The 15,321-nt window shown below is 40.5% G+C and overlaps 1 protein-coding gene across 5 annotated transcripts in view; it reads left to right on the top strand.

The window, feature by feature from the left end:
- Positions 1 to 8,282, top strand: part of AOPEP (aminopeptidase O (putative)) — a 183,883-nt gene extending 175,601 nt beyond the window's left edge. For all 5 annotated transcript variants that reach the window (XM_054286070.1, XM_054286093.1, XM_054286077.1 and 2 more), the window contains 3 exons: positions 1,751 to 1,837; positions 4,463 to 4,607; positions 7,523 to 8,282. In XM_054286070.1, coding sequence (XP_054142045.1) covers positions 1,751 to 1,837; positions 4,463 to 4,603 — 228 coding nt within the window. In that variant the 3' untranslated portion in view covers positions 4,604 to 4,607; positions 7,523 to 8,282. The remainder of the gene's footprint in view (positions 1 to 1,750; positions 1,838 to 4,462; positions 4,608 to 7,522) is intronic.
- The last annotated feature ends 7,039 nt before the right edge of the window (positions 8,283 to 15,321 follow it).

Here is a 15,321-nt window from a genome sequence, read left to right as displayed (position 1 = left end):
GTTAAGTTTTGATTCTGGGTAGTTTCATCTGGGCAAGGAGGTGCTTGGTGCTGAGAAACACCCTGTAACAAAGCTGGATTGCCTGGGAAGATTTCCTGGAGAAACATTTAGTGTCTCCTGAGAGAAGCAGCAGCTGGGCAGGGTTTTGAAGGTCTGCCTTGTGAATATGGGCATCTACAGCAAAGTGAGTTGAATCTTGGAAAGCCATTTCTTTCGTAGATTTAGCTGTGGTTCCACTAGCAGGAATCCTAGCAGCTGCTGGGGTTTTTTTGCTATATTCAGCAAAAAGCTGTAAGAGACAGCAGTTATTCCCTATCATGCACAGCACTGTAGCTGTAGATTTAGTATCTTTCAAAGCAGTGAGTGCAAAATCCACCCAGCCCCAAAACCTCACAGTTTTTGTTTTCCTAAGGTGTCTTCAAACTATTTTGTATAAGGAATCAGCTGAAAAAAGGTATCACGTACCCAGGACGTGTGGGCATTTATCACTTGTTATTGTGCTAATAGGATTGACATCTAATCTAATGTAATTCTTTGAAATTTTTTCCAGAGCTAAAAAGTTGGCAGGGACTGGGATGAAAAGGAAATTATTTTCAAAACCTTATTTCCAAAAGCAACAGTACCTTTTTCCCCATGCTCCCTTTCTGTCTTCAGTTCTCAATTTCATCACTACATCTGTCATTCAGAGAAAGGTTCATATTCAGATACTTGATATGAGCACAATTTGGACTCAGTTTCAAAAACTACTAAAACTGCTGACATGTCACTCTGGCTATGAAAGGTGATTTTCATTAGGTGCCCTGTCTTTTTAAAGATGGTAAGAGAAAAGGCTGAAACAGAAGCATTGGGAGTTATTCCACTTAACTGTTTTTGTTTACCATCAGTGCTGAATTGCTAATGGAATATAAAACGTTAGGCTTACCACTGCCTGCAATCAGGAAAGCCTTACTGGAGAGTAAGATGACACTTAGGCCACAAGAGTGGCTAAGAACAAAGTCTAAAATGTAAAGACAACACACATGTAATTCATGTTCATACTACTTAAGTAAAAACATTTTTTCAGTTGTAATTTGCTTGAAAACTTTGTTACAGTGTGTCAATAACTGTTTTTATCAATGTGTATTGGTAGAACAGCATGACAGCTTTTTAAATGCAGATGAATTTTAAATGCTTAAGAATGTGCTTAAAATCTGTTAGTAGCAAAACTGGTTCATTTAAGTGAAAGCTCTCTTTCATGGGTTGATATCTAACTTTTATCCTTTTGGCATGGATTTAATATTGATACAGAATTACATTTAAGCCTTTTTATCACGTGTATGATGCACTTAAATAGGAGATATTATCAGTTATATTTTATGGCTTCTCCAGACCTTTGCAGTGGTAATCTGTTTCCTGCCACCCTCCTTTTGACACTATGAAAGAAATAACCTCTAGCCTAACTTAAAAGGAAGAAAGTCAAGACTGGAAACAGTGGCAGGGAAGATGCTGCAGATGTGTGCCTGGATCTGGGTTAGTTTCTAGCACCGAATTCGGAGTTTGTCTTTGAGCATCCTGGGTTTCCGAAGCCCCAGCGGCACAGAGTTCTGGCTCCTCTGTCCAGCTGACTGACTTGTCAGGCTGCAACCTGCCAAAAGACACAAACCCAACAAAGTTGAAAAAGCCAAACTGGTACAGATACATTATCAACACTCAGACAAAATACAAGGGCTTGTTTGTTTGTTTTTACCTAGTTTTATTTTTCTTCTGAAAGGTTCGTCATCGGTGGTGTGAACTTGTCATTAAACACAAATATGAGCCTGGGTATGGAGACATTGAGAGATTCCTTAGAGAGGATCAGGTAAGTTACACTGAACTAGCATTTTGAAAACAATCAACTTTTTAAGACCCTTATGCTGAAATAAAAAAAAAAATTAGTATATTTTCTTGCTGCAGTTTGTCAAAAACTTGGCTGTGTATTCATCTTTTTCTTCTGTGGGCGTCTAAACACTTAGTTTAAGGAAGCCACTTAGGGTCGGGGTACTCAACGCCACCTAAACCTAAAGACTGCTTATCCTCTGTCAAGTGGGGAAATAGGATAGAATTCCTCATTTCCTTGCATTTTATGTAAGCCAGAGGTATGAGTGATGCTAGGAAGATACTTCTCAGCAGGTTCCTTTTGCAGGATGAGGAAGGTAAGTGTGGCTGTGAATGTCAATGCAAGTATGGGATAGGTGCAAAGCAGTCAGTGGTGTGGTAACCTTAGTTTTGAAGATGACAGACAGAAGTAGTGTAGCACATCCAGGGAATGCTAGCCCCTCCATGGGTAGGAACATTGTAAGAGAGGATTATGAAGGCATTAAGAGGCTGGACATACATGATTCCCTTACTATGGCCTTACATTTAGGCCACTGTGAACTTAGAATTCTGATTGCACTGCTGCCTTGTTCTTTTTCTATTTTCCCTTTTATTTATCTTTATTCACTATGAGCCCTATAAAATCGAGACATTCGCTGCCTAGGGTGAATTTTAAATATTTAAGTATATGTTACAAAATAGAAGATGGTGAAGATACATCAAAATCCAGGCAAGATATTAATGTCTTTACCTTTTATGCTGACAACGAACAGAGCTGTTTACAGCCAATGAGGATTTTCTGCTTTCAGGCAACACAGCACAACTGAATTACTGCAGTTTGAGTTCTTCTAGCTTGGAAGTATACCTCCTATTTATATCTAAGCCAATGAACAGGCTCAGAGCTCTTGGCAAGCTCTGTATTAAAACAAACAAACAAAAAAGACATAAAATAACATTATTTCATAAGGAGTTACGTGGATTGTGCTATTTATATTCTATGAAAGGATGGAGATGACCACCAGCAGTACCTGGGCATTTGGGGTTCAGGAAACCCTTGAGCTGATAAAACCATACCGAATTGCATTCTATTTGGAATAGCTATTATGTCAAGTAAGGACATTTTCTGCAGTGTAGGGGGGGAATAATTTTTTGCAACTTTTTAATGTAACCTTCATTTCATTTACTCCAGCAGTGCACACAGTTAATGGCACGACAAGCTTCTGGTGTGATTAGTACTTAGAGCAGGTGCATGTCTGTACTGATCATGTAACATGGCATTTTTAAAAGTCTGGAGGGAAATGCAAATGGACTGTTTAAATCCTTTGAAGTTCTACAAAACACTAGTGTGTTTACTGCATATAAATATTTAGACCTAGGGGAGAGTTATTAATGCTGAGTAGAGAAAGTACTTCCTATAGTAAGAAAATGTCACCATTTAAAAAATTCTCAATGAGAGCCCAGCTCCATTTGTGTGGCTCCCAGACCTTGGTGCAGCTGCAAACCTTGGAAATGTGAGGTTTTGGTTCTCTTGGTGTCACAGTATGCTTAGGGAATTGGCAAGGAGTCTGGCAGGTTCCTGCCACTCTGGGACTTTCTCCTTTTACTTCTCTCATTTTTCAATTTTAAATGTCTCTTCTGGCTGAAGAGGTTTTTAAGGCTTACCAGCCAATGCTAGAAATTGCGAGGAATGGCATTAAAAATTATTTTTTCTCAATGCTGTCCAATATTTTTCCGCTCCTGCCAGTCCAAACAGTAACTGTAAAAGTCAGCATCCTAAGCTGCTAATATTTTGTAACATATGTAAACCTATTTTGGTAAGTGCAGTTTAACATTTACTGAATTCCTGTAATTAGCTGAAAAAAATGTATCATCAGAAAAAAAGACAATGTCCTATAAGTTTCCTGTTAAGTTAGCCAGAGCTTTGTTGACAGTGGTCAAAGGGGCCCAGATCTCCTCACAAGAGCCCCATTACCTTTTTTTATAGCTGCTATGTCCAGAATAAATGGTTAGGAAAAGCCTGCCTTCATACCCAACCAGAATTTATGCATGTTAAACTGTATCTCTGTTATAAAGGGAGTCAAACACAGATGTGACCATATTCAGTTGATGTCCAGTTACAGAATTGCCAAATGGGAATTTTAAAGTGGAGTACTTCAGTTTTTGTTCATGGATATGTGAGTAAACATGGCAATTGGAAAGAAAATGTGTATCCTGTTGAAGGAAGGAGAAGCTTTCTTCTTAAGGGGCATTTGGAAAAAAATCAGATAGTTGGTAAAAGGAAACAGTATTGAAACAGTATTCAACCTGAACAGTGGCAAGGGAAGTGGAGTGAGGAATGATTTTCTTGTCATGCCATAACACAAAATCGTTACATTAATAATTAATAATCTGTTTTTGCAGAGTCAACACAGCATATAGACCAGTGTTCTTAGGCTAAAGAGACACAGAGAATATTAGTTCTTCTGGGGGAGAGAATAGACATTAGAGAGTAAATGGTATTTTCTGTGTTTTGGATTGTCTGTTTTGTTTCATTTTTAGTTTAAATGAATACTAGAGGGTCAGTGACAAAAACCCAGCTAACTAGTTATTACTGGTGGTAGGATGCTTGTGTGTTATGTTCCTCTTTCAGGCTATGGGTGTGTATCTCTATGGTGAATTAATGGTGAATGAAGATGCAAAACAACAAGAACTTGCACGGAAATGCTTTGCTGCAGCACAAGAACATATGGATGCATCCTCAGCCAAAGTGGTGGCAGAGATGTTATTCTGAAAAGGTGATTTTTAATTTTAATCCTAACATCCTGATTTTGCTTCATATAGAAAAAATATGCAGAGCTCAGTGAATGTGGTAAACTATGGCATACCATACAACTTGTGGCTGCTTAGGCTGAGAAATAACTCTTGTTAAATGTCTTGTTGGCTTGTTTTTTTTTCTTTTTCTTAAGCCCAGCAGCGGGAGCAGTGAGTTACATACATGTAGGCATAGCTGGAGAACGTGGAGAATGGCTTTGTTGTAATGGACTATACAAGAGGCAACTGTAAGTCCAAATGGCCAAAGAAGGCCAGGCTCTGCCTACAGTTGTTTCCCATCCTGTATTCCTAACTCTGCTTACAAAAATTTCAATTGTGCAAGGACCATTTCTGTTTAATAGAGCTGCATTTTGACTTGACAGGCAGCATAGTCTTTGAAAAAAGCCTGATCCCACAGTGGAAATATGAAACTGTGGACTTCGAAGCAAATATCATGTGAGAACTAGCTGATAATTCAGGTTTTTTTGTGTTAAGGGTATGGAGGTTTTGAAGATTGATTATGAGGTAAGAAAAGTAGCCTTAACAGGAAGAAGCTAGCTTGTTTATGAAATTAAAGGAGAGGAATCACCAGAAAAAGCAGAATTGCAAAAATATTTATGGAATGATGATTGCCGTAGGCTATAAATTTGCAAAGATACTTTCCAATTCTCTGTCTGAGCAGTTGGAGGTAGTCTTACAGTGTCTGCACATGCATGTTTAATGTATAACCCATTAAGATTTGTATGAAAGTTTCTTAGAGTACAGCATTTTTGGTTAATCATATGACTCATCCTACAGACTGATTGCTGTGGTTGTTCACAAACTTTACGGCTGATTTGTGGTATCAAAATTCAGGCTTCTAGGCTGATTTGTGGTATCAAAATTCAGGCTTCTAATTTAGCAAAAAACCATTGTCACCTAATTGATACCAAGCAAAAATCTTAATTTTCTTCTGTTCTAGCAGTACTAGAACTGTGAGTTCTGCTTGGTTTTGTAGTGGTTTTTTGCTATGTTTATATGAAATACAGCCAATGACAGACACTATGAAAGCAAATGTGATTATGAAAAGCCATGTTGTTCTTCTGTATAGACAAGAACTGTGCCTGCCAAGAAAACTTTTTGGGAAAGGTGGATCAGACTGTAGAGTGGCAGGATATCAGTGGTGGGGTAGGAGAGACACCTTTTAAAACAGAGCTAAAGAGACTCTTTAGTGTACTCCCAATTATCAAGGACTCATAGGAATTTGAGTTATGTTCAACAGTTCTTAATCTTAATCTGGTAGGTGTCTTCAAGTGTCTGAAGGCCAGAAACAATAAAATCAAAATTTCTACAAGTTTCTGATGGTAAGTATCTAGCACAGGAAAATTACATGGTATGCAGGTGTTAGCAATAGTCTAGAATTACCCCTTTGACTTTACAGAGTGGAAGTGCATGGTTAGCTATAACATAAAACCTAAAGATACTGAGTACAATACTCTGTGTAACTGCACAGCTTTCTTTTAATGTTATGGCTGTTTGGGTTCCTGGCATGATGATTTGTGACTAAGATTAAAATCACATTGCCAGGGATTACCACGCAGCCATGACCACAGCTGCTAGCATGAAACTCACCATTAACAGTCTGATGGGTGCACAGCGTGGAATCCTCTCCATCTATCAAAAAACAAAAAAAAACCACACATACACCAAAAAAAAAAAATAGACAGAGGGAGAGAGAAGCAAACCCCCAAACCCACCAAAAACAGAGGAAAGCAGCAGAGCATCATGGAAGAACCTCCTCCGAAAACTATCTCTGCTGAGACCAAGATCTCTCTGGTGAGGTGCAGAGCTTAGCTGATTGGTGAACAGTGATTGTTTTCCTCTTTGTTCACAGTGGCTAAGTTCTGCACCTGAAGAGAAGGGAGAGGAGACTCTCTGCAGGGCAGAGAGCGTTTGCTGGCTGAGATCCCTTGCTGCTGACCGGGCAGATTTGTGATGAAGGCATGTGTCCGAGGCTCAGTGTATGGAGAATAAGAGGCAGAGGCAACCTGGGAAGGACCAAAGACTTTTAGTTTTAGTTGAGAATAAACAGTGCTCCTTAAGTTCTCAGTCTGATTGCAGATGTAAGGCATTGCCTACAGTAATTTGGTTACCATGCTTTCCTAAAGGTCAGAGTAAATAACATTTGTGACTTTTAACCTGAAATTGTCAATAAAGATTTTGTTTTCCCTTTAATGGATACTGTAATGATCCTCTCTGAGCTAAGTTGTAGCTTAGCACTGTGTGTCGTTTGCAGGAAATGGTGGCAGCTCCAGTCGGAAACAACTTACAGCTGCTGCTGTTGTTCCAGGCTGTTGATGGACCCGTCCTCCGGTGCCTACTGAGCTGATATCAGTTCTGATTTTACACACTGGCTCAGTTCAGCAGGAACAGGAGTCGAGCCCTAGAGCAAAAAACAAGATGTACCTTTCCTAAGAGCCTTTGAGAAATGTTGTTGCTGTTTTCTCTCAAAAATGAATCAGTACACCTTATGTCCTGATGTTAGACACTAAATGGCCTAAGGTGGAAAAGCTACCTCAGTACTGTTCAAGAGGACTGTTGGCTAAAGATGAGAAGGTATGTGAATATGTAGTACATCACACAGTATTGCTCTGGTAACTTGCCTCCAACGTTATTTTCAGAGAAACCTGGTAATAACCAAAAGATTAGTGCTTCCACCATGGATCCCTCCCTGTCTTCTCCAGACCTTGTTGTGGTAGCTTTAGGAAGCTAAAGAGATCATTGTTAACTCTGTAGCTATAGTTAGACTCTACTGGTGACCTAAAATATAACTCAATTTGGAAAGCTGGGGCAATCAAGAATGCAGAGATATTCCTTCATTGTGACAGAGTAATAACTTTAAACGCTGTTTCCGTTGCAGGAAAGATCACAGACAACTCTTTTAATAGATCTTCTGCTAAACTCCGATGGTACTAGGATTTCACTGACCCAGGACATCAAAGGAAGGATTATGTGACTGCTAAAACAATCAGCTGACAGAAATATTTACCTTTCTGTATTTCTAGAGGTCCACTGTAACTGAGAATGCAAGACAAACTACACACACACAAGTTTCTCTGGCTCTAGGTAATTCTTTGGTACAGGAATTTCAGGATTTATCCTTGTGCTTTGGTAATACAACCATTCTGGTTTGTAGATGCCAAAGATTCTTGATTTGAACAACTTTATTAATTTGGGCATTCTGAAAATGGATGGAGCTGTATTGTGTACTTAAAATTTTGTTTGTAACTTCTCTGTCATATTTATAAAACCTCAGTGTGAAATCAGCAGGGGCTGGGGTGGGGCTTGTAAGATTAGATAGACGCAGAAATAAACTGTGGAAAGTTACCTGCTATCCTCCTAGTCATGGGATGGGACTGAATTAAAAACAAAGATCATCATGCTCTCTCTGTCATGTTTAGGTGAAATTTTACTAGAAGTGTCAGACCTCCCATTTTCTGAAAGTGTCTTTCATACCTTTGTGATACTTATTTTGCAATGATATCTCAAGTGTATCCTTTCCTGATCAATGAATCTCTACATTTTTAGAAGACATCTTCATTGTTCCTTTCAGAGAGTAAGAATTTAAACCACAAAAATCTGTGAACTTATTTCCCTTGTACTCTATTGTTTTATATCAAATCCTCTTTGATAATAATAAAATTATCAATTTTTTTCAAGTATATATAGTCTTTCCATTGCACTGTGGTTCAACATTATTTTAAAAACATGGGAAGAATAATGACTTCATTCCTTCTTTTGCAACAGGAGAAAAGAACCTGGAACTCATTACTTAAGGGATGTTAATGAGAAAAAATAAATGAGGTACTTTTTAAAAGTTCTTAGAATCTAAAGTAAAAGCCTGCCTCAACATTGTCTTCAGTACAAAGAGTACAGTTCCTTTTCACGTCACCACATTTTCTGTCCTCCCCCTTGGCAGGCATAGTGTCAAAACCTGAATTAAGGGACACTCAGCAAGTTCTTTCAAATGCAGCAAGAGTTAGGAAATTGTCCAGGCAGGCACTGAGACACCACAATGACTTCTAATGTAGTGACTCTCAGAGACGTAGTTATTACAGGATCCTATTCATAACAGAGTTACACTTCATTTCACAGGTTTTTCTGCGAAGCCCAGCAAAAGAAACCAGCTTGCTTTTTGGCTTTTTCATTGTGTAAGGAAAAAATGCAGAGCTGGATAAGACTCTTGCACAAAATATGCAGAAATTAAGTACATTGTAGGCCTCTTCGTAGCCAGTACTGTTAAAGCTACAGGGCAAATAAGATACTACACATTTTTAAAATAGCACCAAATATTTCTTCTTTCAAAACAATCTACTTGCCTTTTTTATTTTAATATTGAGCACAGCAGTAGTTTTGTTTGCTACAGCTCTTACAGTCGGCTTCAGCAGCTTTAACTTGAACATTTCCCCGCACTACAACGTCGTGACCCATCACACATGGTAGAAACTGAGAAAAGCAAGAGAAGATAAAACGCAAACACCAAAATACCTAGAAGATGACAAAGAGGTGGCAGTCCTGGCCTTCATCCAGTGCTTATGGGGCCTTTTGTTGCTAATCCAAGTGATATAGAGTGAGGCTCCAGATTAAGAAGAAAGCTGAAGGTGGCATTGAACAGTTATGGTCACCATAACTCATCAGAGAGCATAGACTCACATATGTATTGTTTAGTAGGGTCACTAACATGATAGTAACATTGCCCTTAGTTTAAAATCCTTCTGTATCATGCAAAAATCATTGGAAGGGAACCATATAATTATTTACAGAATCACAGAATAAGATGAGTTGGAAGGGACCCACAAAAATTATTGAAATCAGCTCCTCACCCTGCACAGCACCAGCCCCAAGAGACACACCGTGTGCCTGAGAGCATTGTCCAAATGCTTCTTGAACTCTGTCAGGCTGTGACGACCTCCCTGAGGATCCTGTTCCAGTGCCCAAACACCGTCTGGGGGAAGAACCTTTTTCTAATATCCAACTGAAACCTCCCCTGAGACATCTTCAGGCTGTTCCCTCAGGTGCTGTCACTGGTCACCACAGAGGAGAGATCAGTGCCTGCTCCTCCCCTTCCCCTCATGAGGAACTTGTACCTGCAGTGAGGTCTGTCCTCTGTCTCCTCTGGGTTCAACACACCAAGTGCCCTCAGCTGCTCCTTGTACAGCAAACCAGCCCCCAGCAGTGGACGTGAGGCTGCCCCAGCTCAGAGCAGGGCAGGACAATCCCCTCCCTTGCCCAGCTGTGATGCTGTGCCTGATGCAACCCAGGACAGGGTTGGCCCTCCTGGCTGCCAGGGCACTGCTGACCCATGTTCAACTCACCAGGACCCCCACGTCCCTTTCCATGGTCCTGCTTACAGCACCTCATTCCCAGTCTGTCCATACATCCAGGGCTGCCCCATCCCAGATGCAGAATCCAGCACTTTCCCCTGTTGAGCTTCATATGGCTGGTGATTGCCCAGACCCCCAGTTTGTGGGGGTCTCTCTGCAGGGCCTCTCGCTGTCCTGGAGGGAGTCAACAGCTCCTCCCATTTCTGTATCATCTGCAAACTTGCTCAGTATCCCTTCCAGTTCCATGTCCAGGTCATTTATGAAGATGTTGAAGAGCAGAGGGCCGAGGATGGAACCCTGTGGAACCCCAGTAGTGACAGGTGCCCAGTCTGATGTCACCCCATTCCCTGTCACCCTTTGTGCCTGACCCGTGACCCAGCTGCTCACCCACCCCATGAAGTGTTTATCCAGCTGTGGCTGCACAGTAGGTCCAGAAGGATCCTGTGAGGGACAGTATCAAAAACTTCACTGGCTTCCCTTGGTCAGCTGGGTGGGTTACCTAGGCATGAAAGGAAACCAGGTTGATAAGCAGGACTTCTCCCTCATGAGCTGTGCTGGCTGTGACCGATAACTGCGTTGTCTTTCAGGTGTTTTTCAGTAGCCTCAGAATAAGCTTCTCCATAACTTTACCAGGCACTGGAGTGAGACTGACAGGCCTGTTGTTTCCTGGGTCCTCTTTGCCCTTCCTGAAAATCGGGACAATGGTTTGCCAGCTTATAGTCATCTGGGACTTCTGGATTCCTAAGACCACTCAAAAGAGACATCTTATGATTACATCAGCCAGCTCTGGAAGGATACTTGGATTAATCCTATCAGGCCCCATAGGTTTGTAGGGATCCAGCTGGAGCAGTAGGTCCTGCACATGTAAGTTTTTAATAGACCCTACTATCAAAAGCCTAAGATGAAATATCTAAGGAAAAAAAAAACCCAGCCAGCCACCAACATTATGATTTTCTTTCAGGTGGGTGTTCTTATATTGAGTTCCCAACAGAAGGAAGTTGCAGAATCTAATTGTAGCAAATAGAAGTAAACAACAAAGAAATTTATTTCTTAACTTCCTCTAACTAAATCATTACAGGAAGCAATGTCTTTTCAAACAATACTTTAATCTAGGAGATGGACTCAGTGGTCCTTGTGGGTCACTTCCATTTCAGTGTATTGTATGATTGTATGTGGCTATGACAACACAGGCATCTATACAGGTATGCCCTTGCCCTTAAATTTCATTTACTTGTTTCATAGGCTGCCCACTCTGCATAAAATACAGCATTTTGTAGGAGTTTTTTTCCCCCTCCCATCCCAAATTCAGTCCTTTCCAAACACAGTGGTAATATTATTCTGAAGAGCATTGAAAGCCCAATGCTGGACTATCTCCCACTTACTTCATCAGTCCAGCATCTAGTTAGGATCTCACTGTTTCTTTTCTGGATGCACCTTTCAGCTCTGAAAACGAATCTCAGATGAAAAATTGAAACTGTGTCCATATAGTTAGGCAAGGATCACCATCATGCTGCTTACTGTGTTGCTTTTTCAGAGTAAAGGCAGACCATAACAAGGGGGTGGCCCTGCGAGTCCCTCAGCTTCTCAGTGGGAATGCATTCATTCCTTGCCATACACGTTCTGTTGCAAGTACAGAGCAAAACCATTTTGCTGACAGCTGTTTTCTGTCTGCAGCTTTGCTGGGAGGTGTTTGCAGCTGCTGCTGTCTCTGTGACTTCTCCTTTAGAAGGGAATTAGCTGTACCCTATTGCCCATGCCTCACACAAAATAGCAAAGGAAAATGGTCTGGAAACAAAGGTCTGACTGGAAATGCAGCAAGTGGGCAGCATGAGGAAACAAGCTGGCATAAAGAGCCTAAGGATTTCTGACATGTAAAAAGCACTATGAAAAAGGATGCTACCAAAACAAATAAAAAAGTTATATGGAGCATTAAAATGTATCATGCAGCGCACTGCAGCCAGTCAGTTCATCTCCACAGCTGATGAAAGTCTTGAGAACTGGTATTTGTACTACAGAAAATGTCAGGTGTTTGTAGGCTCCTTTGCATACAGAGGTACATGGGAGGAAACCATGGTGCTTCTGTAAGAATCAGCAAGCAGCTGAGTTACCATGAGCCATTATGTTCCAAAGGCTCTATTAGTTTGGGGTTGATTCTTTCCATGGAGAAACTGGACTGTAAATGTCTGGAAAATCCACACCTTCCAGGCCCCCGTACTGCAGGCAAGTGCCAGCTCAGACACGAGTGCTGCAGCAGGTCTCACTTTCACTACACGTGATTTAAGAGTGACTAGCAGTACATGAAATATCTAAGGCCATTCAAATTTTTACCAGTAACTTAATGGTATTTTACTTTGAAAAAACATTCACATAATAATGTACTGAGATAAGAGCAAAATTTGAAATACACCCACACACTGAGCACAAAACCATCCTCTAATTCACTGAAAACCCTATTCCACAACACCAATTCTTAATATCTAAAAAAAATATTAATTCATCTTGTGGTTGTTTTAATAATGTATCTTGTGGGTTTTTAAAGCTACAAAATATCTACCTTTGTGCTACAGTTCCCAGTATTCATGAGTCATGTCTGATGTCTTCTATAACAGTCAAAGATTTCAACAGACACCTAAGTGCATTTCTCTTTCTGACCTCAATTGCTGATGCCGAGACTAGTCAGAAGGAAAAAAATTGCAAGAAAGGGCGAGGAAGCAACCAAACAGAGGAGCTGACTCACCTAGAATTTCACAAGTGTACTGAGTTTAGGCACATAAACAAAATACGAAGTGAACATACACACTGATGGCTATGTTCCTTTGTTTCTGTGGACACAGTATACTGGAAAATTTGTTTTAAAATCTTACCTGCTGCCAAGTTGACATTTTAGGTCAGTGAAATATGGCAGTGCTTACAGAAATTTAGACATTTGCACAGTCCTTGGGAGACTAACTGCATTTGTCCGTTTGCTGTGATTTAAGCTAAGTGCATATTCTCTGCACAAAATTAATATTTTATAATACTAAAATATACCTGTTTTCCAGAAGAACAACAGGCATTTGTTCTGTTACCTGAAAGCATGCAGAAATTGCAGTTCTGTAAAAATTTGCTTTTACATGATCATTTACACATCAGAAATTATTAGCACAGTGGTAGTGCTCACAGTACAACCTGTGAAACCCTGGTTTTGCTCACATGCCCCTGGCAGCAGCTGGACGTTGCTGTACCCTTTAGCTAATGTAGCTCCCTTTGGTCATCTCTGAAAACTGCCTATTTCTGAGCACATCCAGGCTTTTCCTCTGGGCTTGTTGGGAATGCTGTCTCAGCACTGGAGCCCTCTGCTGAAGCTCCATCTAAGGCATTTTATTCATGGGCCAGTGTTGGCTGCTTTGCCACTGGCATCATCCCCAGTCATCATGACTGGATCTGAACAAGCTAATTTGAGAAGCTGGTGCTTGGCACCATAATGTGATTCACTTCATCTCTAATCCTGAAAGGATGACAGTACTCATCATCTACCACACAGAAAAAACATATGTTTTAAAAAAAATTTTTAACCTCAAGTTGTTTCTTCACAGTAACTTTGTCCCACACTTATTTTTATATTTGGTAGTAAAAGTTATTTGCTCTCCAGCTGTACCTCCTTACAGTCAACTCTTGCAAGTACAATAGAACTAAAAATTACATTATCTCAGCAACCATCTTACTTCAGTCTGTATCTGTTCCTTGGTGTGTGTGAAACTCACCTATTTTAATTTAAACTTCCTCCCCAGCATGGCTCTGTGAAAATCAGAAAAAGCCTTGGTTCTGTGAAAGCCCTGCCCGGCAATGGCAAAACCAGCTCTTTTATTATCAATTCTGTGTTTAACAAAAATCTAAAACTCAGACCCACATCAGCCTTTGAAAAGGAAATTAACTCTACCTAAGCCTAAACCAGCACACTTCTTTACACAGATGTAGAGTCAGATAAGTGAAAGACTGTCAGTTTTATACAAGAAGAGGTAAGCACACCTCTTGACATTTTACAGTTTCTGCACCCACCTTCTCCCCAGCAGCACTTGCCTCTCCTTTCTTCAATTAAATCACAGGAATGTAAATTCACTTGATAGCTGGAAGGAAGGAATGAAAACTAGAAAGCTTCCAGACTAAGTAAACAGAAAGACCAGTCTTATTTATTTCTTAAGCTAGTTGAGTCACTGTTACCAGTATGAAGTAATGCCAGCATCAGCTGAAGGACAGATGTGATGCTGAGTAAAGTTCTACATCACAGAATGAAGGTCAATGCTAAAAGCTGGTGTGGCACTGGTTTTTTGCATCAAGGGCATTCAGCATCAAAACCACAGGTTTATAACATGTAAAAACCAAAAATTGTTCCCCACTTGGTTTTGAAATACAGCTATTAAAGACTGTGCTTTTTGTTTAAGCTTTAGAGGTGGTAAGGACCCAATGCAGTCAGGAAGAACCTTCTGAATGGTTCTTCCTCCTGCTTACTCCCTGAATGTGTGAAAAATTATGAGCTAAACTGTCTTTCAGATTCACAAAAGAAAACCAAATTGATAGGAAAACTATGAAAATGGCACCACAGCAGGATGACACAAGGCAGTTCTTCTTATCCTTTCTTTAAATGCATGTGGCTTGCCAGACTCTACAATGCATTTTGAGGAACTGTCCCAAGGCCCTGTTAACCATTTAAGTGGGGCACCAACTGGGCTGTTCAAATGCATGACTTCTGAAGCGGGGGGGGACAGCATGATACCAAATTCTGCTCTTTCATTCTTCTACAACAAGTTTACCAAATCTGAAGAAATCAGGACAGGGAACAACTGACCTACAGATTGGTGGTTAGACCCAACTCTGTGAGTGAAGGATCTCAGCAGATATTCAGCCCATACTTGATTTTATATGCAAGTTCTTAAACTTTGTTCTATACAAGAATATAAATAACAAAAGAAAAATAAAGAGACTGGATCTACCATTTGTATATTCATCTTGGATCCTGGCCAGAAAGAAGAGAAGAAAAAAAAAGGCAATGCTTCTGCCTAAAGAGTAGGCACATGTGGGAGCTTGCTCTGCCAGTACAACGAGCAGAAGGAGAACTGGTGAAGTCAAGATCAGAAGAGCCACAATGAAAAACAGTCAACAGATGTCATCTGAAGACTTTAAATCCCAATGAAATTATCTTTCCTAAACAGATGTTATTGCTTAATTCCAAGGTTTGGGCTTGACATTTGCTCAGTATGCACCGGCCTAAGACAAGCCAATCAGAGAAAGCAGCTACCATCAAGTGGGTCTGGCCTGAAAAGCGTGCTGTGCAGCAAACTGCTCAGCACTGGCCATC

This window comes from Melozone crissalis, unplaced genomic scaffold, assembly GCF_028551555.1.
Source record: "Melozone crissalis strain CALT ecotype California unplaced genomic scaffold, PUWL_Pcris_2 ptg000005l_1, whole genome shotgun sequence".
In the NCBI taxonomy this organism is placed as follows: domain Eukaryota; kingdom Metazoa; phylum Chordata; class Aves; order Passeriformes; family Passerellidae; genus Melozone; species Melozone crissalis.
This window is presented reverse-complemented; position numbering and strand designations above follow the sequence as displayed.